The sequence below is a fragment of the Myotis yumanensis genome, unplaced genomic scaffold, assembly GCF_028538775.1.
Source record: "Myotis yumanensis isolate MYYU_CA2020_CCGP unplaced genomic scaffold, mMyoYum1.0.hap1 SCAF_6, whole genome shotgun sequence".
NCBI classification, from domain to species: Eukaryota; Metazoa; Chordata; class Mammalia; order Chiroptera; family Vespertilionidae; genus Myotis; species Myotis yumanensis.
In genome coordinates this window covers 48,941,804-48,964,683 of record NW_027223757.1, presented here as the reverse complement: position 1 = coordinate 48,964,683, position 22,880 = coordinate 48,941,804, and the positions used below count along the sequence as shown (strand labels likewise).

Genomic DNA, 22,880 nt, shown 5'->3' with positions numbered 1-22,880 from the left:
CATGCTCCAAGTTGCTGTCTTATATTAGCGTCCAATGATGAAATATTACCTTCCCCATGCAAATATTCTTGTTAGTTCCATGTAGTTGTAGTTTCAAAAATGAACAAAAAAGCATTTTAACTAAAATGTCGGATAGTATGGCGGTCTTCGAAGACATTTTTTGTTATTCTGTAATGGTTAGAGTGGAATTAAGTCAGTGTGTGAGAAGATGAGGGGAAATAAAGGATATTAATTATCTTTGTATTCTGATGGGTCTCCTGAAATATTTCAATAAAACCTTTACTCTGAACATCTCCCTTCATGATACTGTGTAAGGAAATAAAGAATGAGCAAGGGACATCAAGGAATCCGCCAATGATTGGAGACAGGATCGTCTTTACATTGTCTAATAGACTCGTTTATTATTTTAAGCTGGTAAAAAGAGACTTATGATTCGTGTTGAAGAAAGAGTTATTTGTGCTTGATACATTGAAGACACTGTTCAAAAGCAGTTCGTCCTTATAAAAGGATGACCCCTGTAGTAATTCTTAGGCAAGGAGGGACAAATTCAACCAACAAAAAGCACATCTCGCCCCAAGTTCCCCATGATTTCTCCACATATAGCAAAAAAATACACATCAGTAATTTATTTGAACATGCACATCTGTGAGTAGCACAGTTCTAGGCTACTCAGGAAACAAAAGGGAGAATATCAGCATTACCTAAATAAAAAAAGAGAGGTGAATTACACCATTTTAATTGTCTTAAAAACACGGATAAGAGGAGCAATTAAAATATAGTCCTAAATAGTACTAGCTAATGTAGATTACACAAGTATACAATATGATTTAACTAATAGTGCTCTGACAATCAATAAACCACCAGTTCTAGTAAACAAGGCCCAGACCAATTGCTGAGAAAATGTTAGATTCGGATGTAACAAACGTTACTTTTATTTCAGTACTGAACGCAAAACATGCGTCAAGTGGAGACAGCGTTCTAAAAAAGGCGGCTCTATCAAAGCAAGGAGGCCATTTCCTTTTGCATTTTTATAATTTTTGAACTCTATTTTTGACATATACTCTCTCTACTTTTCCTCCCCTGAGCACTAATTTATCAAAAAAAAAAAAAAAAAAGATTTCAAGGTGCAAGTTGTACATTCTTACTGTTATACCTTTTCCTCTCTTTCTGGAAAAGAGTATTACAATCAGCATTACAATGTTACGTCCTTTTCTCTGAATATCATTTTCACATACATGTATTTCAAAATCATAACGTTGGTTGGGAAAAGAAACCTACAACCGAGAGCGATGTCATCCTACCCTTCCTGTTGTGCTGTGTGTCTTTCCCATCCCTTCTCCCCTTTCCCTGTAAAGAGCTGTAAAAAATTTAAGGCAGATGAGGTATATTGCTGAAGGAAAAAGTTATTTTTGAAAAAAAACCTCAAAAAAAACTTTTCTTCTGCCCTTCTACTCAAGAAAGACTACTCAACTATAAATCTAGTGCTAGAAAAAGCAGGAAAGACACCGTTTGCATGTACCATACTATGTCTTCTATTTCTAGAATGGCTTTTTGTTAATTTAATTTTAATAGAAAAAATAAGCACCTTAAGCTATGAACAAGAAAAGAACTTCATTATCAGTGAGTCTAGAACCCAAACGGAATTAAGAACACTCACTCCAACTCTTTCATTCATTCTCACAAAGGCCAATGCTACTGATTAGAGTTGTAAAGTGCTGTACTGAGTATAAACACTTGTATACACTGCAGACACTGAAAAATAACCCTCAAGCACATTGTGTCATAGTTCCAAAAATATATTTACAGTCTATTACAAAGATTACAAATGGAAGTGTCTAGGTGACTATATTATGCTAATTAAAATTACTTTACAGATTATTTTTCCTTAGGGACAAAAAACATTTTAGTGAAATTAAAATGATTTTTCTAGTCAATCAAAAAATAAATTAAAATATCAAATAACACTGTACAGTGACTTAAAAGAGGGGGGAAAAAGGTGGGGAAGGGCTTGGGAAGCAATCCATTTGAATGTTTCTATAGCCATCTTTGGTCCTAAATGTGGGAAAACACATTATGTAGCACTGAAAATACCTGTTCTTCTGTGATGCTCTGCAAGTAAAATAGAAAAATATAGTGCATTTTCAATGTATTCAGAGCCCACTACAGAGAAATGTGTGTACAAAACAAGACAGTATAAATAAAATTTACAAGTTTTACAAAGGAACATTTACAGAGTTTGTTTCTTGTGTTTGTTTGCTTGTGGATGCCCACATTATCAAACAAGACCAATTATGACCGATCCCTGGGATCTTTCTCTAGTAAAATCATTATAAACAGCCCAATTCTCTTTGGAAGTACAACAGTTCAATTCTGGGGTAGTTCATGATTTTCATAACTTTTGAAAGCAGTACTCACAATATGTATACATTATACATTCCTGAAATAGCTATAAAGACACATTTAATTATTGCTTGTGAAATTCTAACACGTAATCAAATAATATGGAATAATAAATAAAGCTTAAAAAAAAGTCAGATCCTTCACCTCTTCCTTCCATGGTCAAAGGTGTTCTTTCACCTAAGTTTCTCACATCAATGTTCACAAATAAAAGAATTTTTTCTTTTCTTTAACTGCGTTGGTGATATCCTGTGCAGCAACGTTGTGTTGCAAGGTGAAAATTGTGAACTGCCCCTCGTGTCATGCTTCAGAGTTCTAATATAAAACGTCATTCTTTCCTCTTGTGTTTGGACTGCATTAAAACAGGACAGGCCATAAAATATAGGCCAACTATTTCTCCTAAATTCCCTAGTGGCATGGTATTGAGAAAAATCTTCATGTGCTCACACTATTTAGATAACACTGGATAGTTCTTGCTCTCAGAGACTTGCCTTCACCGAGATTCTTTAGGTGAAGTGTCTCATACCTTCTTTATGGTCAAAATCCTACGATTTGAGTTTTGTGGGTTTCTTTTTTTTTTAAGTAAATTCTGTCTCGTAAAATCCCTCCATAAACAATCAGTTAAAAGTGCCTTATAGTATTTATGGATCATTATTGCTTTTTTCATTGAAAAGATAGTGTTGACTGCTCTTTACAAAAAAATTTCTTTTTAAAAAATATCAGCGCTCTTGGCAACTTGAATTTTCTTGACTACCTGCCAATTAGCAAACCATATCCAAACAGCACTGATAAGCAAATAAAACGGCACAGAAAAGGACACCAATGTTCTGATAGAGATATCTACCATCATGCTATGTTTTTTTTTTTTTAATTTGAAATTCTTTCAAAAGTACCCAGTGTAGTAGTAATGTGTCATAGGTAACACTAAAAAGGTCCAAAGCTATAAACAACTTTCTAAAACAAAGTCCTTATGAAGAATAAACAGATGATTTTAAAAAGGAATAGTCTGAAATCACATATTTAAGGAAAATATTTCATTGATTTTAACAATAAGATCATGATTTTATTTGACAAATATATTCTTTCTTAAATTCTTTATGTACATTTTAAAAAGTCTATAAGATAAAAAGGAGGTTAGAGAGCTCAAGGTGTTTGGATGTTTTTCAGGTAGTACTTTGTTTATTGTCACTGCTGTTTTCCTGGCCACCAGTGGTGGATCCTAAATTCCCTTTTTATATATTCTGGTGGCACTTAGGAGTTCAAGTCTATAGGTGCTTCTTAAATCTTCTCTTCACTGTAGGAAGGACCCAGGACATCAACTGTCTTCTAGCAGCATTCTACGCACATACTGAAGGCCAGCACTGTTCTCTCACAGTCTACAGTCTCCCTCAGAAGGGAGAAACGCTGATCACACTTGGATTCCAGTTCCATGTAAGTGTAGCATTTGTGCTCTCATAGTCTGAATGCTGCTCATGATTTTCTTTTGATGGCCAACCAGTGTGATCCCTAAACTCATCACGTCCCTGCAAAAGACAAATGCATTTTTTATTAGTTGCCTTACCAAGACTGTATTTGGTGCTAAACTGTCATCAACTCTTCAATTAAATAATCTGTGTATCTAATCGTAGAGCCCTTGGGTATTATGATCATGTTCCTGCAGTGGGTCAGATTGGCCGTGGCATCAGCATTCTCCTCTGTGAAAACTTAACTGCTCAGCTCTCAAGCTGCCAGGATAAATTCCTTTCAAAGTGATTTGAAATTTTATATAAGAAATGATGTCTTAAAATTATTATTAATTTAAGGTAAGATTAGGAAATGTTATTTGAAATGCTGTATTCTTGAACCTGAGTGGAGTTTAAAATATTAATTATTAAAATAAAATGTAATATGAATAGAGATACTTCTGGACTCTAGGAGAAGGAAGAGGAGGAGGAGGAGAAGGAGGAGGATCAAGATTCATCAATGATCATAAAAAAGTTTATACTGAGTTTAAGTATATAGTAATGCTGAGAATATTATTGGTATACTTACTTTCAGTTCAGTTCAACCATTTGACTACATTTCAGAAATAAATATTATGTAAAGAGTACAATACCCATTACCCATGTTTAATAGCTTAAATCTGACATAAGCTAACTGGATCTGTGTATGTACTTTTACCTTTGCGAATAGCCATTAGGATTGAGCTTAGGTATTCAAGCACCTAAAATACAGCAACAGGACAGCCCTGCATTATTTCATAGCAGTGGTTTAATAAGGCTGAGACACAGTCTTTCAGGGGTGTAGGTGACTTTGGGGAGACAGGCATAATTATGCCAGCTCTACTCACGAGGTGACTAGCAGAAAACTTGACCAGATAGCATGTACATTCTTAAATTCATGCACACTCCATTTCCTGACATGTCAGAAAGCAGTGTCTGATTGCTGGCCTTCATCTCATCTTAAAAATGTGAAGCCATTCACACAACAGCACGTAAAATGGAACCCTCAAATATAAAACCTTCAAGGTTGTTACCCACTTTTTAAAACATTTTTCTTATATCAGAATTTATATATACATATATATATATATATATATATATATATATATATATATATATTGTTGACAGTATTACAGATGTCTCCCATTTTCCCCCCTTTAACCTTCTCCTCCCAGCTCCTAACACCCCCCCCCCCCCCGCCAACCAGGTCTTCACTACCTTATTACCCATTTTCAAACACACTGACTGACAGGAATTGCATCACCCATAAGTGTTATGCAGCAGCCAAGGAAGCTAAGTTTGGGATACATTAAATAGATTTCATAAGGCCACATAATCAGTGATGGAGCCAAAATAGAAAATTCACTTTTACTTCCAGGTCATAGCAATTTCAAAGTTGTTTTATCAGGTGATTCTTAAGGTTAAAAAAATGTTGATGCAATTATTCACACACTTTCCAAAAGGTAAGTTAAACTAAGCTCTTAGTTACAGTAAATTAAATTAAGCTTCCTTTGACCTCTTCAGAAAATAATCGTATTGAATGTCCTAATGCATTTTGGCATTGGGTTTGAAACTTTGAGATTTTTAATGTCGGATACAAATGTGGTGAAAGAAATCCTTAGTTGCAATGAGGAAAGGTTAGGAACTTAAATGATACAGTGGTTAATGAAAAAGGAAGTCTCACTGAATGATGTTTAGAACACCAGCTATGGAGACAAATTACCTACCACTTAACTAGCTGAGCTAGTTTGGGGAAAATATTTCAGTTCACTGAGCCTTAGCCTGGTTGTATGAGAAACTATTGACATAATAAAACTGTTGCTGTGGGGGTTAAAAAAAATACTGTTTATGTTAAAAGGTCTATTTAGGATAATGCCTGGCACATAGTAAGTACTTACTAAAGAGATACTTTTCTCCCTTGTTTTATAGTTCAGACCTCTTTAACATACCTCTACTGTCTACAGCTTGAATTGTACGTAAATACATTCCCAAATATAATTTAACAAGTTTAAGCTTACTCAATTGTCATTCTGGCAACTGATTCAAGGGAGTTGTAGCCAGCTGCTGTGAAGTTATCTTTATATCTTTCCATTTTAATAGCTTGTAGCCATTCTCCAACTGAGCAAAATGTAGTGAAGTCTGGAGTGTTTTGATCCAGAAGAGGGCTTATTGGCCTAAATAAGAAAAAAAACAACAGAAAAATACATTTTTTTTTCCATGAACTACTAAGGGAAAAAATGTCTTGTCCTATCCCAAAATAAGGACATATAGAATCAAAGTACACATTTTAATTGATATTAAAATAATATAAATGTAAAATGTAAACATGTAAATATTAAAATAAATGGATATACTAATAAAATATAATGCATAAGGTTACCCAATTACTGCAGACTCCAAAATTTATATTTTATTTATGTTTCATGACCACCAGATTGCATCGTCCCTGCATTTTTAAAAGTACAGCCAGCAGTATTTGTGATCAGTAAATATTTGTTCATTTGCTTCTCTAAAAGTAAGTGTGAGTAAAGGAAGCACATCTGGCTGTGGACTGACTTGTTTAGACCAGGAGGGTGCTATTAAGAACATTATGTACCACTGTACTGAGGGCACCCTTCTGAGACCGTGTGAGTTCACACACCTCCACAAGGGCCTGACTGACCTCCAGTGCAGACCAGAGCATTGGGTTTACCTGGCAGCTGAAGTTGAATAACTACTAGTATGCATCACAATGGAGGAAGTCAAGTTCAAAGAATGGCGTGTTTCAGACAATTTTTATTTTATTTATTTATTTTTTTGTGTGTGTAACACGTTTTACTTAAAAAAAAAAAATTATTGTCTAAAGTTTTACATGTCTCCTTTTCCCCCGCTTGACCCCTCTCCCCCATCAGACACTTTTTAACTGGTATACCTCTTTAATCATGTACTGAATTACTTTTACAAATGTGAATTTCAGAGAGTCCTTTTACATAACTCACAGCAAAACAATAAAATAGATAATAGGTCACAAACTAGGGTACTGGTAATACAAAGCCTAACAATAATAATAATATAAATAGAAATGATTTGAAAATGTGAAATGCCACCCAATCACAAAATTTCAATTTAATTTTCTTTTCTAAATGGCAGCCACTGATATCTATCATAATTTTTAAGGAAACACACACACACACAATATAATTAGTAGGTCTCTTTAAACACTAATTCAATTGAGGTAAGCTATCTGAAAATAAAAAAATAAAAATGGTAAACACAATATGTTTATTATGGACTTATAATGTAAGACACATGTCCATTGGCCATTGGGATGGGCCTGAGGAGATAAATGGTTCGTGTGAGCATATCAATTCCTCCCAGGTTCCATTGCCTCAGGTATTTCTTACCTACTGCAGGTTCCCAAGGGTGTTTTCAGACTACTTGGGTTTCGAATCATTTTGTCCAGAATTCCAACTATCTGCTCAAACTTTGGCCTTTCGGAGCGTTCCTTCTGCCAGCAGTCCAGCATGAGCTGGTGCAGGCCCGCGGGGCAGTCCATGGGCGCCGGCAAGCGATAGCCTTCTTCTATCGCTTTTATAACCTACAGCCAAAAGGATATTCAACACATTACCGATTGAGGTTCACTGGTAATTAAATGAATTGCCCAGTAGGCAAAGTGACTTATCCTGATAAAAGTGAGCCACACCACTTCGCAAAAGACTCCCCCCCCCCCACACCCATACATTCATAAATATTAAGCCTGCTATGACGGGGGTGCATGAGCAAGATGTGATGACATTTTTTAGTCAATTCAGCAAAGGGGAACAGCGATTAAGTTCACGCAGGTGACAACAGATGGAAAACCTTTAAAATGTCATCCCAGAAGTTTTCAAAAGGGAATATGTTATGAAACTACTTTACTCGTATGTGGCTGGGCATGTACATATTTGCCCAGATTTTTCAAGTTGTAAGAGGAAGTTCTGTGTTGCCCAACAATGAATCCCTAAAAGTTTCACTTTTTGCATTTTTAAACAAGATATCAAAATATGTGAATGGTACTATGACAGTAAATATTACCAAGTACATTATTGTTTTAAATAATATGAAGCTTATATGTTTAGAAAGTATACTAGTGTTATATGCTGAAGCCAATTTGTACTGGTTCAAGAAGGTGATTAAATCACCTTGCAACTCCAAGTTTAGTGACCTCACAGTGCCAGGCTGAAATGGGCTTTGGGGAAGCGGGCAGCGGGGGGTGGTGGTGGGGTGGGAGAAAGGGTTACACTAGGAAATTGAAAAAGGTTACAAATCAGGGCTTTCCCACCCAGAGTCCTGGTTGTTATACTTTTATCAGAATATCCCTGCCCATCTATCATAAGAAAAGCATAATATGCTAATTAGACCGGACGTCCTTCTGGACAACCTTCTGGACAAAACTGGTGCTGCGAGGGAAGCCCAAGTCCTGGGTGTCTGCCAGCGTCCAGAGGAAGGCCTGGGTCCCGGGTGCTAGAGGGAAGCCAGTGCCAGCATCGAGGGGAAGAAAGGCCTACTCTTGAACGAATTTTGTGCATCAGACCTCTAGTTTATACATAACAGCCTAAACTGACATTTACGAGTATATCAAGCTTTGAATGTTAATAAAAAATAGGCTTCTATAAACATTTGTATGGGGCAATCAGAAAGTCTAAAAATTACTTATTCAGACTTATTTTTATTTATTTATATGGAATGAAAAAATAGATCTTAAAAATCAGAAATTGTTATAAATCTGAGCAACACAAGAAAAATAATAGAAAGGCAAAGACTACAAATAAGAATTTGCAAAACATTATAATATTCAAGGGGGATTAACAAATCCTTTAATACTAAGGTAACAGTAGAAATATAAGAAAAACTGACAAACAAAAGAGGTGACCTTGAGTTTTTGAAGAAAATAAACCCAAATGCTGGCTTTAAGAAATGCTGATAAAGTTAGTATTTGTAGGGAATCATATCCTTAAGATGCTTGTTGACATTCAAGAATAGCACATTCAAATGTAAAAAGGTTGTAGGATGGCATTAATAAAGTAGCTGGCATCAACAGTTTTTAGAGAAAATCCTTTGGAAAAGAAACAAAGAATCCACTTGAATTTAAGAAATATCCATATATGCAAATTGAGGAAGTTTAAAAGGTAAATAGATTAACTTAATTGCAGTAAATTTTGAGAAGTATTGTGAGTATACCATCCTCAGCCCACATTCTCTTCTGATCACTGTGTCTTATAGATCATCTTCATCTGGACTTTCCATAGGCATCTCCTACCTCACATAAGCACACACACACAAATGATAACTCTGAAAAGATCACAAGTATATAGCTATAGGGGAAATTAATTAAAAAAAACTTTCAAATGCAAACAATTTCATGTGGCTTTGTACAGTCCAGTGACAGGCCTATACTTGGACTCTTTCTGACACAATACTTTCCAACATCTCTCCCAGAGGTCTCTTTAGTTTTGAACCCAAGAAATTCTTAAGTCTTTGTGCCAATAAACACAGTATAATGCCCTTAAAGACTCTTACAGGAATAAAATAGTTAATAAACCTCTGCAGTTGTGTTATTGCATCATAGGAATGACATGATTCCTACCATTAAAGCAAAGAAACAACATGTATCATAATCCAAAATGAAACTTGTAGCTCTCAAAGACACAACAGTGGTTTACACATTTTTAAAGGAGCAGAAGCAATATATAACATTTAAAATAAGAGATGCTCTGAACTGGGAATCAATTTGGGGCTCTAAGGGCCCCAGTAACTATCATGCCTCACCTATAGGAGCACAAGAGATGCTTTCTGGGAACCTCGGCCTGGCCAGAGCACAGTTTGCCATACATACCTTGGTTTTGCCTGTCCAGATCTAGCCTTAGTATTTAATAAAAGTCAAAGAAAAAACCTCATAAGCAATTTCTAATTCTACATAGTTCCCTGTGAAATGAGACTAGGGTAAATACCATCCATAAAAATCCACTGGGATACAACAGGAGTACTTCGGCATGTACTGTAAAAACATATTTAGGAATAAACACAAAAGTTGCTGGTTGAGAAGTGTTTCAGTATGATTGTAGTATGACCATGGTAATTAAGAGAAAAAGCAGCACCCATGATAATGGGCCTGTATTCACTCAACATGGGATATAACATGATTGGTTTCTGTTCTCTGCTCATGCCCATTTTCATACCATTAACCTCATATAACATAACCCACATTTTACACAATTAAGTGCTTCAGACCTCACTTAAGGGATTATGGCAAAGTTTAAAGAAATCACAATTTTGTTTCTATATTAATATAAAAAACCCACAGAGACATAAATTAGTGGTGACTTTTAAAAGAAAAAAATTGAGGGCTCCCAATTTAGTTGAAAATAAATTTAGTTACCATGTATTATATTTTCAAAGCTCTTAAGTGTTCTAAAATGAAACACTTTAAGAATTTATCTTTATGTCCTATATCTTTATGGAAGCTCATTCTTCATTATCCTTATGATCATTTGCTAGTAAAATTAAAAATGTATTGGCCTAACTCAAAGTAAGAAAAAATAACTTTGTTGAGTACTATGCACAGAAAAAACAATTGAATCTGTACAATGAAAAATTTCAAAATATGAGTGTAAAACTTTTATTCAAACTAAGACATAAATTCAATGCAAAGCTATCTTCTGTGAATGCCAATTATGAGTATTTTCAATTTCTATAATATCTGTTACCTTTGACTACATTTTATATATATAAAGATTTTTCTCTGAAAGGCCATTATGGAAAGGCCAAAAATTTGCAGATTTTATTCTTTAAAAATAATGAAAAGTGGCAACTTATTGAGAATGATCAGCTTTGATTTTAATAGCAAAAAATAAGATTCTAACTGCTTCCATTTGGTGAAAATTCAAGGAAGTTATAAGTACACAAAAATACTACGAGCATTCATGCCAGTGTTAATTGAGTCATAAAGCATTTGGGTGTGGGTGTCACTACACCAATGCATGTTATCTTTTCCCAAGTTTTTCTTGATCACACACATGTCAAAAGTGTAATTAAACCCCCCTGGCAAGGAACTCTCTACCTCACTGACTTCTACAGTAGCCCTTTCCTATTTCTGCAGCGTGATCACAGAAACCTCCCTTGATTCAGCATTCAGCCTGGAATTTTGTGAACTTGCTTATAAACATAACCATCAATTTACTGCTTATTTTCATGGCATCTTATTAAAGGCTTTCATAATCTAAAGCATTTGATAGTTGGGGGCTTTCTACATTCCTGGCAAATTCCTAGCAACTAAACTTAAACACTATAAAGTGAATTGATTCACTTAATAAATCAATTTAGGCTAATTAGAAAGGTAATATATCTGAAGATCTGGTGAAAGCAAACTTCCCAGAAAAACACAATATATTCTCTGATACACAGGATATCCATATGCATGAGAGGTTTTAGAGATCTCAATCCTCTCCATGAATTCCTAGCAGAGACTCCAAGTTTATAAAAAGCTTTTAGCTAGAGAATTTTTTTTACCAGAATAGAATTATTTTAAATTATTCAGGATTTTCACCATTTTTGTATTGAAGATTATACATATAGGTAATCCCCCCAAAAGATATACACACTTTAACAGCTGATAACTCAATTTTTACTCCTTTTCAGGTTTAACTGATTTGAAATAATGGGTGAAGCCAGACTAAGCTTTGAATAAAGAAAATTTATCTAATAGACTTTTTTATGGGGCCACATAAAAGATAAAGTTTACGGTACAAAACCAGCAACAGTTGATGAATTAAGGGTGCACAAATACTAAACAAAATGATTCTTGATGTTTGTGATTCAATTGCTTTTCATTATCAGTGGATCAGTCATCAGTTTGAAAACAGGAATTGTAAAACAATATTATTCATTTCTGTAGATTCTTTTAAATTGTCAAAATGAACTGTATGTTAATAAATACTGACTTTATAATCATTTAAAGTGTGTATACATTTTTTGGGATACTGTATATAACTGCTCAAATAGCACTTTAACAATAAACTTATGAAATAATAAATATTTCCCTATAAGAGGAATATAAACATCAAATTCATTACCAAAACTGAACGGCATAGGAAAGCTCTTACTATTACATAAACTTGTGTCTGAATTTAACAATTAAGATTTTCAAAATTAAAAAAAGATGCGCTAAAAGTTCTACATCAGAACAAAGCTTTATTCTAGATATCATTTAATTTAATTGATAAAATATTTATTAATTCATGATATACTTATGATATCTTCATGATATTTAATTTTCAAGAAAACTTAGAGAATTCCAAAAATGAAAACTGAAGCTATTTATTGTTTTCTTAACTATTTCTATTATTTGTTTTTAGAAGTTAGGTAAACTTGAATTTAAGTTATCTTATATTCCTGTCATTCCCTTTATGTTTGAATCTGGTACAGAAGGAGGGTGTCAAAAGAAATGAAACTCTCCTGAGTGTCTAGGGAATATCAATATTTCTCTTTCTCTGCCCCAAGGATTTGTTTGCTCTCGTTTTGACAGCCCATGGAATCTTTGACACTGACACCTGTCAAATAGTAACAACTTTGCCTCTGCCAAACGCACTCATCACTTAGACTTTTATCTTTGAAAAACCAAAACCAAAATAAATAAATAAAAATTAAGAAGTTTCAAGTAATCTCTCAATTTAAAATACCAAAAGATTTAAATGACTTAAAAGTTTTACTTTTTCAGGCTGTGAACTGCAGGTAATGCAGAAATTTGTCAGGAAATATACTGAAAAAAACTTTACCAACCGTCTGATTTGACTTTAGTTGTCTAAAAATAACTATAAACTTTAAGAACCATATAAATTTCATATGGAAAATTCTAAAATAAAAAACAAAGATAATTTGTCTCCATACACCTTGCTAAGCTTTTGCTTCTGAACTTGACAGTGTGTTCCCTTGGAGAATTTCTCATCAGCTATAAACCAAGATCTTCAGATTTCTACTTCCTAGATTTACACTTTCTCTACTTTTATCCAAATTTCACTCACATTGTCAATAAGTTGTATTACATAAATCTGCCAGTATTTGAAAGTTCTAGACCTATAAATGTCAATTACAAAAAATTCAACCTAATAGAAGCAAAAATTCACACTTACTTATATTGTTTTATAAGTGGTCTCTTGGTGTGAGATGTATAACCTCCAATATGCTACCAGTTTCTTGTATCAAAGAATAATAGCATATTTTATGTCTTAGTATGTAACAGGATACACATTAATGAGCACTATGTCTTCTTTAGGAATTTCCCAAAATACTTCCATTGTGATCACATTATAAAATATCAATATGAAACACCAATATTGATAATAAAATTTAGATTGTCTCATGAAATTAAAATTTAGTTAATCCAATCAACAATGATTAAGCAGATTTTCACAGAACATTAAAGAAAAAGAATAAGATAAAAACAAAAACAAAAACAATCACAATCACAACCTTCTTTACATTCCTCTCCACAAATGATGCTTTTATTCGTGTGACTCTCCCATTGTAGCTAGGCAAGCAAAGCATCATTATCTTTAATAAGGAGGAAATGTCCTGCATAGGCTTCTATTATATCTAGAGATTTAAAGAAAACACAATTCTTCAAAATGAAAATCAAAATGAAATTGATTGAACCACTAATTTATGGTAATTTTTAGTAATTTGTGTTATTAATTGTGTAAACTCAGCAATTATATTTTTATAATTCAGTAGAAGTTTCATCTTATGAGCCATTACCTAGATATTCTAATAATAATGGATATCAATGTATTAAATCATTTTTGTTTAAATAGTGTTACACCTACATCTTGATTTGACATGTCCCAGTAAGGTCTCTCTCCGTAAGACATAACTTCCCACATGACTATCCCATAGCTCCATACATCACTGGCTGATGTGAACTTCCGGTACTGGATGGCTTCAGGTGCTGTCCACCTTACTGGAATTTTCCCACCCTGTTATAACAAGAAATCAACATTTTAAATATGTATAACAACTTATAAATCATTTATAGCAGAACCTTTATGGTTCTGCTACCATTAAACATCTTTATATTTGGTTGGCAATTCAGCAGTATCACACCTATTCATCTTGAATCTCTCTAAGTGTATTTAAAGTTACTAATCTGTTTTTTAAAGTCATTACAATATTTCACTTTTATGGCAACTCAGTTAATGGGCCTTATGTGTTCTTAGGAGTATAGTCAAAAGACAATGACAAATTATGCAAAATAACCACTAAAATGGAATGAAATATGGTGTATTTAAGTAAACCCTCACATATCCCTTTTATACAATCTCACAAAAGTTGTAAGACTTAGCATAGCTAATCTTCTTTTAAAATCTTTATTTAAAATAGAATTATATTTATTTTTTGCTATGAGTACTAGTAACTAGATGTTATACATGACTTTACAGTATATTATTTATCTGAACATTCCAATATACGATAAGCATGATACCATTCTTCTTCTTATTTCTCCTTTTATCCTATATGTAGATTATAAAAGCAACAATGATTCTTCCAAAAGGAAAAAAAAACCAGTAACAAAACAAACAAACAAAAAACCTCCTGAGGTTAATTTGCCCGTTTTTTCCCCCCCTGTTAATTATTATTAAGCTTTACTTTCTTGGTAGGAAAATCTTAGGAATATGAAGAGATGCAGTAATAGACTGTTTCTTACAGTTGTTGTATAGACAGCTTCTGGATCGTCCTCTATAACCCGGGAAAGGCCAAAATCTGACACTTTACAAACAAGATTGCTGTTGACAAGAATATTGCGAGCTGCAAGGTCCCTGTGAACATATCCCATATCGGCCAAATATCTCATTCCAGCAGCAATTCCTCTCAGCATTCCCACTAGCTGAATGACTGTAAATTGCCCGTCGTGTTTCTACAGGAAGACAAAAATAAAGTCCAGGAAACTGTGCTTCGAAGGGAAAGAAATCCCCATGAAAAAGTTTGCACACTAGTCATTTACTTTTGCATAATACAGACATTTGTAAAAAACAAAATAAATACTGATTTTACTGATAGGCAAATAACACAAAACAGAGTTTTGGTAATCAGTTATATTGATGTCACTAATATTAATTAATAATAGCTTCATATTATACAAATCCAAAAGTGTATGCTAATTTTTAGGTAAAAGTTAGGGAATGGAATGTCCAAACATATCCCTGACAGCTAAGTGTTTTCCTCACTAGATAGAAAGTTATAAAAATAATCTAAAAACATATAAAGGTACAAAGGCACATACATTAAGATATTTTCTCCAAATGGTAAAAAAAAAAAAAGGAGGACATTTTTTGATTAAAGCTGAAGAGAAACTAAGAAGAAGGAAATGATAATATTGGCTGACTGTTTTCTTTTTATACTTTTCCTGGTTTTGCTATTAGTAGGAACATTACTTGCAACAAAAAAATCTCTAAAATAGGTATACTAGCAAGTGGGATTGAACAATATGTGCACCTGGACTGGCTATCATATAGGTTTAACCCACAGATTTCTCCAAATGAATCACAAATATGGTGCACGAGGACACTGGTGTTGAGTTAACTTGCTAGGTGATGCTTTCCTCCCAAGAGCTTATAGTCATGCATATCACACAGATGCAGCAACAGCAGCCATACAGATAGATGTTTCTAAATCTCCTGAATGCCTATAAGCCTGGGTAGAACGTACAATTCTAGATCATCTATGACAACTCTGCACTTCCTCTTATTGTTTAGATTATTTTCTCTTTGCCATTTAAAAAAATGTCAACATGTGTTCATAGTCTTAGGGTGAAAAGTCTTTGAGAATAAAAATGCATATTTTAAACATTTAGAATTTATCATTTATAAAAATAATCACATGCTATTAATTTTAAAAATGTTAATAATTCTACATTTTATGCTTGGTGTTTACTTAACAGCATAATAGAAATGGCTCCACAGAGCAGAACTGGGATCATTGTACCAATATTATATGGTTATTTCACTTTTTATTCTTCTCGGTATTACCACTGTGTTTCATCCATAGTTGTACTAGGAAAGCAAAATGCTACTCTACAACCTGTATTCAAATTACAGGGCTTCAGGTATCTTCTGCACTTGAGGTAGCATATTAATTGAAACTAGTTTTTTCACTACATTGTATCACTTGAATGATCAAAAAGATTCTAGTTCAATTCAGTCTAAGACACTGAATTTTAACCTGCTTTTCAAAAAAAACTTTCTAACTTGTTTATAATTTTCACATTTTACACTGAAAACACACACACACACAAACTTCAGGAGATTATTTCGTAGCAGGTATGCAATATGTTTAGAATGGGAGAATAATTTTGCTACGTACCCTGAGAAATGCATCTAGAGATCCATTTTCCATGAATTCTATTACGATCATGACAGGTTTCCCTAAAATTAAAAACATACATACGTAAGAAAACAAAAGTGTTGCTTCAGAAAAATGCAACCTCAACTTCAAGGTTACTCTCCTTCGCATCCAAGATAAAAGACATTGTGCTCTTTTGAAAGACGGAATGCATGAGAGTTTCGAAAGCTTCCAGTACTGCTGCTAAGGTCAAGGAGTCCTTAAATGTCTGGAAGATGGTCACAATTCAAAAAAATTAAACAATAAAAATCAGTGCACTCTTCTGACTCCAGCTTTGTGAACAAAACTCAGGGAAAATGTCACTTTATGTAAAGTATGAAGACTAAAACTGCACCACTTCTATGGTTTTTGAGCTAAGGGGGAAAAGAAAATCTCAGTTGCTTTAGCTATCAGATATTCTTTTATTCTAATCCTGCATTCATTTGATTTTTTCCTGAGGTGCTGACACAAAAGAAAAATTGTTTAGTCAGTACATACTAAGAAAAATGTTCATTTAGAATGTGCAATATGTTCATAATTGGATTTTTTATTATGTGTGCAATGACACTGATTTCTGATAGTCCATTTGGTAAATGAAAGGTATAATCAATATCTACCTCTTGTGACAACCCCCTCCAAATGGACAACATTTGGGTGGTCAAACTGCCCCATGATGCTTGCTTCGCATAGAAAGTCTCTCCTTTGCTTTTCCGTGTACCCGACTTTCAGGGTTTTGATGGCCACGGCAACATCTCTTTTCCCTGGAAGTTTCAAACGGCCACTGCACACTTCTCCAAATTCTCCTGAAGCAACAGAACAGGCAGAAGTGTTTTAATTTCAGAAGTATTTCCTCTCTCAAAGTAAATGCAAATAATTCTTTAAAAGTACTTTTAAGCTTTTCTAAAGTCTGTTACAAAAGCTACTATTTTTTAAAAAACTGAATTAACAAAAACTCTTTCAGAAACAAAATTCAGAATTAAAATTTGTTATCTTATATACACTGCCTACTAAAGGGAAGGGGACATCAGCAAATCCTAAACACTGCTACCTCTTTTATGGCTTAAGGGGCAAATAGTTCTTCAAGATTTAAGAGTGTTGAATTTGTATGCCCCAGGTCTGCTAGATTACATGGACTAAAAATGTAACACTATTATTAAAATACATTAAACACATAGAAACTAATATTTCTTTTCAATAAGTCATGCATATTAATTTTCTACATGAAATTAAATAGTACAAGGACTACTGAATACCTACAAATACAAGAAAAAAAATAATAATGAAAGCTTAGCAAGAAGATGGTAAATCAAGTAAGAGGAAATATATTCCAGCAAAATTCAGAAACATTCTAGTTTTTTATAATGCTAAGTTATTTCTTGAAGTACAGGCCAAATTTTAAAAGATAGTTTACAAAAGAACCGTATCTTAAAAACCCAACAGAAGACAAAAATGCACAGATTCTCTGTGTCACAGGCTTCTTTTTCACTTTTTTCTCTCTTCAGATTTCATAAACAAGCACAGCCTCATTGCTTCCAACAGTTCAGGTAAATGCAAAAGTTCTATACTTGAGGCTTAATTATTTGCCTGTCATTATGATGTATGACTTTCGATCTTGGCTAAATGGAAGAGCTGAATAAGGAAGCTACAGCAGCCTTACCTGCACCAATCACACGCTCAATTTTAATACAGGAGGCATCTAGCTCCTTGGCGAATTGATGGACAGCTCTATTTGGGTCCTCATAGGTTTCAGGGTCAATGTAGGTTTTGGTGCCTGGAAATTTAACTGTAATGATGTAAGAAAGCATGACTGTGATGAAGCAAAGCACTTATTGTGCAGTCAGCCCAGGAATTCATTATGCAGAGTGCTCCTTGGAACAGGGAACTTGCTTCCACATCACCTGATTCACAGCAGTGTTAACAGACTACTTCAGTCTGCGGGCGTATAGGTATTATCTGCAAGCTTCTATAGGTTACAGAAGATCCAGCTCATAGGTTACTAACTGAATTGCTTTTCCAGTAAATCAACAAAATACATCACCAAAATTCTCTGACATGACTTATCAGACTGGAGGTTTAATTAAATTCACTGCTATCATGGCATAGTTCAAGCCATATTGAGATTAGTAATGGACTTGGAAACACATTTGTAAATCTATCAGTCAGTCAATCAATCAAATACATACACTGGGAAAAGAAGACATTTCATATACAGGTAGCCTACTACACTGACAGCAATATTAAAAACATTTAGACATCTTACTTATTCTTTTGGTTTATTTTTTTAAAAGACCATCCACCGTTGACATATACATAAAATTAATACAAGAAGTGAGGGCCACTATCACAGACTCAGAGAGAAATCTACTAAAAACATAGTTTCATTTTTACCTTACAGGGCAATAGAGGCCAGAATGTACAAAGTCCAGAGTAAAGTTAGAAAATTTACAATATTCCTGGGGTCTGCTAACCATGTATGATACAGTTTGAAAGAAGAATGGTTTATATGAACTTTCATTTATAAGGCTCTGGAAGGAGGCAGCCAATATGCCTCAGAAAAAGTAGTCAAGATTCAAACAGCATAGAATCATAAAAGTTGCAAAAGTTAAAATCTTAAAATGCACCCGGAAGCATGCAGGTAACATAATGTTATGTTAACTTTAAATCAAATTCAATTACAATAATGTATTCCAAGTCAGTCATATGGTTAAAGACAAAGATAAGATAGGCATATATTTGGTTATATTAATGCAATGAAAAGAATTACACTATATCCTCAAAAAAACTTTATTGTTTTTAACAAAGCCACTGAACAATCTTTCCATTAAATCTCACTATTTGGAGAACAATATATTTCTTTATGTATTACACTGCAGCCTACTGTGCTTATGTCATCACATTAAATTAAAATTATCTTTTAAAAATAAACACATAACAAACAAAAGGAAGCAGAATGTATGAAGGAAAATGGGATTTAAAAATCTTGATTTATTCTGCTGTAGTTGATTGTTTATCCAAAATTGATTGTCTTAAACAATTACTGTTCCAGTTTATAAAACTGACAGATGCTCATTTGTTACTAAAGCTGAACATGAGAAAAAAAAACACAAGAAGAAAAGAGAGAGGGGATAGAAAGAGAAAAGAGAGAAGAAGGAGTACAGGGAAGAGGGGGGAAGAGAAAAAGAGAGAAGGGAAGAAAACAATAGGTTAACCTCCTAGATTGGCAGGCAGATGGAGAATGAGCCATCTTCTCCCTTTTTATTCGCTCTTTCTTTCATAGTTTTTGTTTTGTTTTGTGATAAGGGAGATAGAATGGAGGTAACCTTCTGCATCTCAAACGGGGTCTCTGATGGTTCTTTATTCAAGCTGTCATAAAACATTTTGACAGGCCACAGCGATTTTGGCATAAAAACATGAAATACTGCCCAGCTTGGATTCAAAGACATTGTTGGAAGAAATGGTAGGAGGAAACGAAATGTAAATTGGGATTGCTTCACTAAACTGATCCATTGTCTTTATATCTTTAAACATAGTACTTGGGGCATGGAGAGTGGAGTGTGCCTGATATAAACGGCTGGACATTCTATTACATTCTGTGCTCTAAAAGCTAGTTAAATGGTGCTTTCATGTTTCCGTAAAAATTCAATCTGGTGCCTTAGCACCTAAGAAAATTGTTTGTATACTAAAGGGATAAAAGGACACCTCCTTGCCTATAACTGGTGACCACACTGTTGTACTTTACATATCTTAGATACAGTCATGAAATAAAAAAAAAAATGTGTTTCTCATCAAATGCTAAGAAAAGATATTCTTGTAAAAAGGGTGATTCAAAAATATTAGGGATTTACCAGAATAGGATATGTTAAGTGCACTTTGCTTCATTATTCATTTAAAAATTGATTTTTAAAATAAAAAATATTGATATAATTTCTGAATATTCTGGCCTGTTGCTTATCTCATTAAGACGGTGAGCTACTGTGTGTTTTAGTAGCTCATTTACATTTCTCATGAGTGTTAAATATCTTAAAACCACCATTGATATTTTTGCTCTGGAGATGAAAACTTTGTATTTATCAAGCTTATCTTGTCTATGTTAGCAAGTAAAAACATGCCGCTCTATTTTTTCTAATTACAAACTGAATGTCAATGTAAAAAAAGCAAATGGCATTAAAATATTAAAACTGAGTGATGACAATTAAGCATAAGGCTATATAAGTTTTACATAAGCCATATTTCAACTTACTTTCTGCATTAACCTGCAAGCTAAAACTACATAAACTAAAACGTAGTTGGTAATTTTGAGAAATACTCAATAACAGAAACAAAGGTGACATGCTGATTAAAGCAATATTAAATGATTCTGCCATCAAATTATTCACATATGGGCAGAATCAGGGACTCCAGTTAACTATGGCCTAAGTTACTCTCCTATATACATTTTAAACTAGATATAAAAATTTAGGCATTCAAGATTGGAACCTCTTTTTCCTATCTGCGGAAGTGTTAAAATTATTCTCTCATGTCATGAGAGAGAAAAAAGTAACCTCCATTTTTTCTGTACATCCTCTAACGAAAAACTGCCTATGGCACTCTCATCGCCCGAGGCTGGCTTCTCCCAGGAAAATCACTGCTGGAATGGCAACTGGAAGCTCCAACATCAGGAGCATATCAAATAATCCCAGAGGGGGAGGTGATGGGATCACATGTATTCAGCCATATTCAGGGGGAGAGTTAAGTTTTATGCGGCTTCTACAATTATGACACCCTCTTTAAGTAAAAAGAGATTATACACACAGGATGGCTAGGGCTTTACCAGGTCCTAAACTGGGGTCTGTGAAAGTGAGGGGCCCTGGAGCTTAGGCTTCTTAATGAAGCCGCCTCTGGTCACACCTTTTACTCTAATTTGTAACATCGCAAACACCCTTCCCGCCTTCAGTGGCTGGAAATCTAAAGAGTTTCATAATCAATTTAGATATGAATTATCTACAGCCTCTTCTATTTTGAAAATTAGAGTCGTAGTACTGGTTCAACAAATAAAAACACATTAAAGAGACTCAAAATTTGTGTCTTTAAACAACACATTTTCTTGATAGATGCTTATATAATCTTGTTATTTTAGAATGGGTGCATGACAGTACCTTCTTAGATAGTAACACAATAATTTGATAAACAATACAATAATAGATATAATTCTTTTGCCATTTAAGAAATTTATCTATCCATAAGAAAATTCTAGTAAAGATGATTGCTACTAAGAAAAATAGTCAGTAAAATTGTTCTTAATACTTTCAAGGATTATCAGAACTAAAATCATTCAATTGTTAGATTTTTACTTTGGATGCATAGAGCCCTAACATTTACTCACATGGCTCTCATTTTTTACTTGTCATCCATAATGAACAAAAATAAAAGTAATGCAGATGGACACCTATTTTCTTTGGTTGCCTAAGCTCTATTCCAAATATGATTTCTAAAATAAAATTTTAAGAACTAGGTAATCCAAATCCACAGGAAAACATTGGAGGATTAAATCCTATTATTGTACATTTAATGTCTGGTAAAAATATCTATCAGTGATAGACAAAGTATAGTAGCTGAAGAGAAAGCGGCTCCTTAGCCTTTCAAGGTAGCATAACTCACTAGGGGGTAAAGCCTTCTAATTTGATAAGAATTCCTGAGCTAGAGCATGGGCCATGCAACATTTAATGGATTATTATTAGAATAGTAGGAAACATTTGAAAAGGAAAAATTGTGACATAAAGGCAGCTTAATATATCCTGCAGTTATATTAAAATTTCTTATGAGGTTTCATTTCAGAATATATTTTATTTATTTTTTTAATTCACATGATATGATTTTCATTCTAAATATATTGTCAAATGCTTTAAAGCAGTACTTTGAGCTCATTATATAATTTCAAGGGTGATGCGTTAGGAATTTTTTCATGCCAATATTAACAACCAGGTTTCTGTATTAATTGCAATATATAAAAGTAAAGAAAAACCAAACACTTACAATGAAAGTAAAGCTCTTCATCCCCTTCTTGGTCAGCTTTGCTATAACCACAGTGCCTGAAAAAAAAATCAAATTTATGACAACACAATCAATGATCTTCCTTTATATTTTTAAAATTCAATGAAATATAACTTATTTATTTTACAACATGCTAGTTAGATCTATAAACAAAATATAAAAACTTCCTGTCCATAGTTATAAACATAATAATAACATAGCAATTCATATGATTAAAAAAGGCAAAGAATATAAAGTATTTGTGTGAGATAATGTAGAAGGAATATATTTATAGATTTAGATTTATCAATGAGTCAATATTTGCTTCTACATTTTTTTCCTGGAAAACAACAACAACAGATTTTAAATGGTTTCCACAAACATTAACTAGAAAAATAATTTTTCCAAATAGAAATGACAATACTCATCCCCTTAAACTAAAGGCATTGATTAAGTTCAAAGTATATTTTGATCTCAGGAGAACAAAAACTTAGTGACCTCTAATGTTTCATATCAGACAGAGTGTTTGCATTTACTATTCTAATGTACTAAACAATAAGCAATGGGTGACCTAATTCTGAAAAATCAAAAAGTTTTATCTCA

The 22,880-nt window shown here is 33.5% G+C and overlaps 1 protein-coding gene across 5 annotated transcripts in view; it reads right to left on the bottom strand.

Moving 5' to 3' along the window:
• Positions 1–372: 372 nt before the first annotated feature.
• Positions 373–22,880, bottom strand: part of EPHA7 (EPH receptor A7) — a 173,490-nt gene continuing 150,982 nt past the window's right edge. For 2 of the 5 annotated variants that reach the window (XM_070418060.1, XM_070418062.1), the window contains exons 9-17: positions 22,281–22,336; positions 17,926–18,051; positions 16,886–17,071; positions 16,251–16,312; positions 14,596–14,805; positions 13,718–13,867; positions 7,262–7,455; positions 5,897–6,052; positions 373–3,920 (exon numbers count right to left, since the gene is read on the bottom strand). In XM_070418060.1, the coding sequence (XP_070274161.1) occupies positions 3,806–3,920; positions 5,897–6,052; positions 7,262–7,455; positions 13,718–13,867; positions 14,596–14,805; positions 16,251–16,312; positions 16,886–17,071; positions 17,926–18,051; positions 22,281–22,336 (1,255 nt within the window). In that variant the 3' untranslated portion in view covers positions 373–3,805. Of the gene's footprint in view, positions 3,921–5,896; positions 6,053–7,261; positions 7,456–13,717; positions 13,868–14,595; positions 14,806–16,250; positions 16,313–16,885; positions 17,072–17,925; positions 18,052–18,545; positions 19,351–22,280; positions 22,337–22,880 lie in introns of those variants that run through there. The other 3 variants (XM_070418061.1, XM_070418063.1, XM_070418064.1) reach the window with 2 other exon arrangements.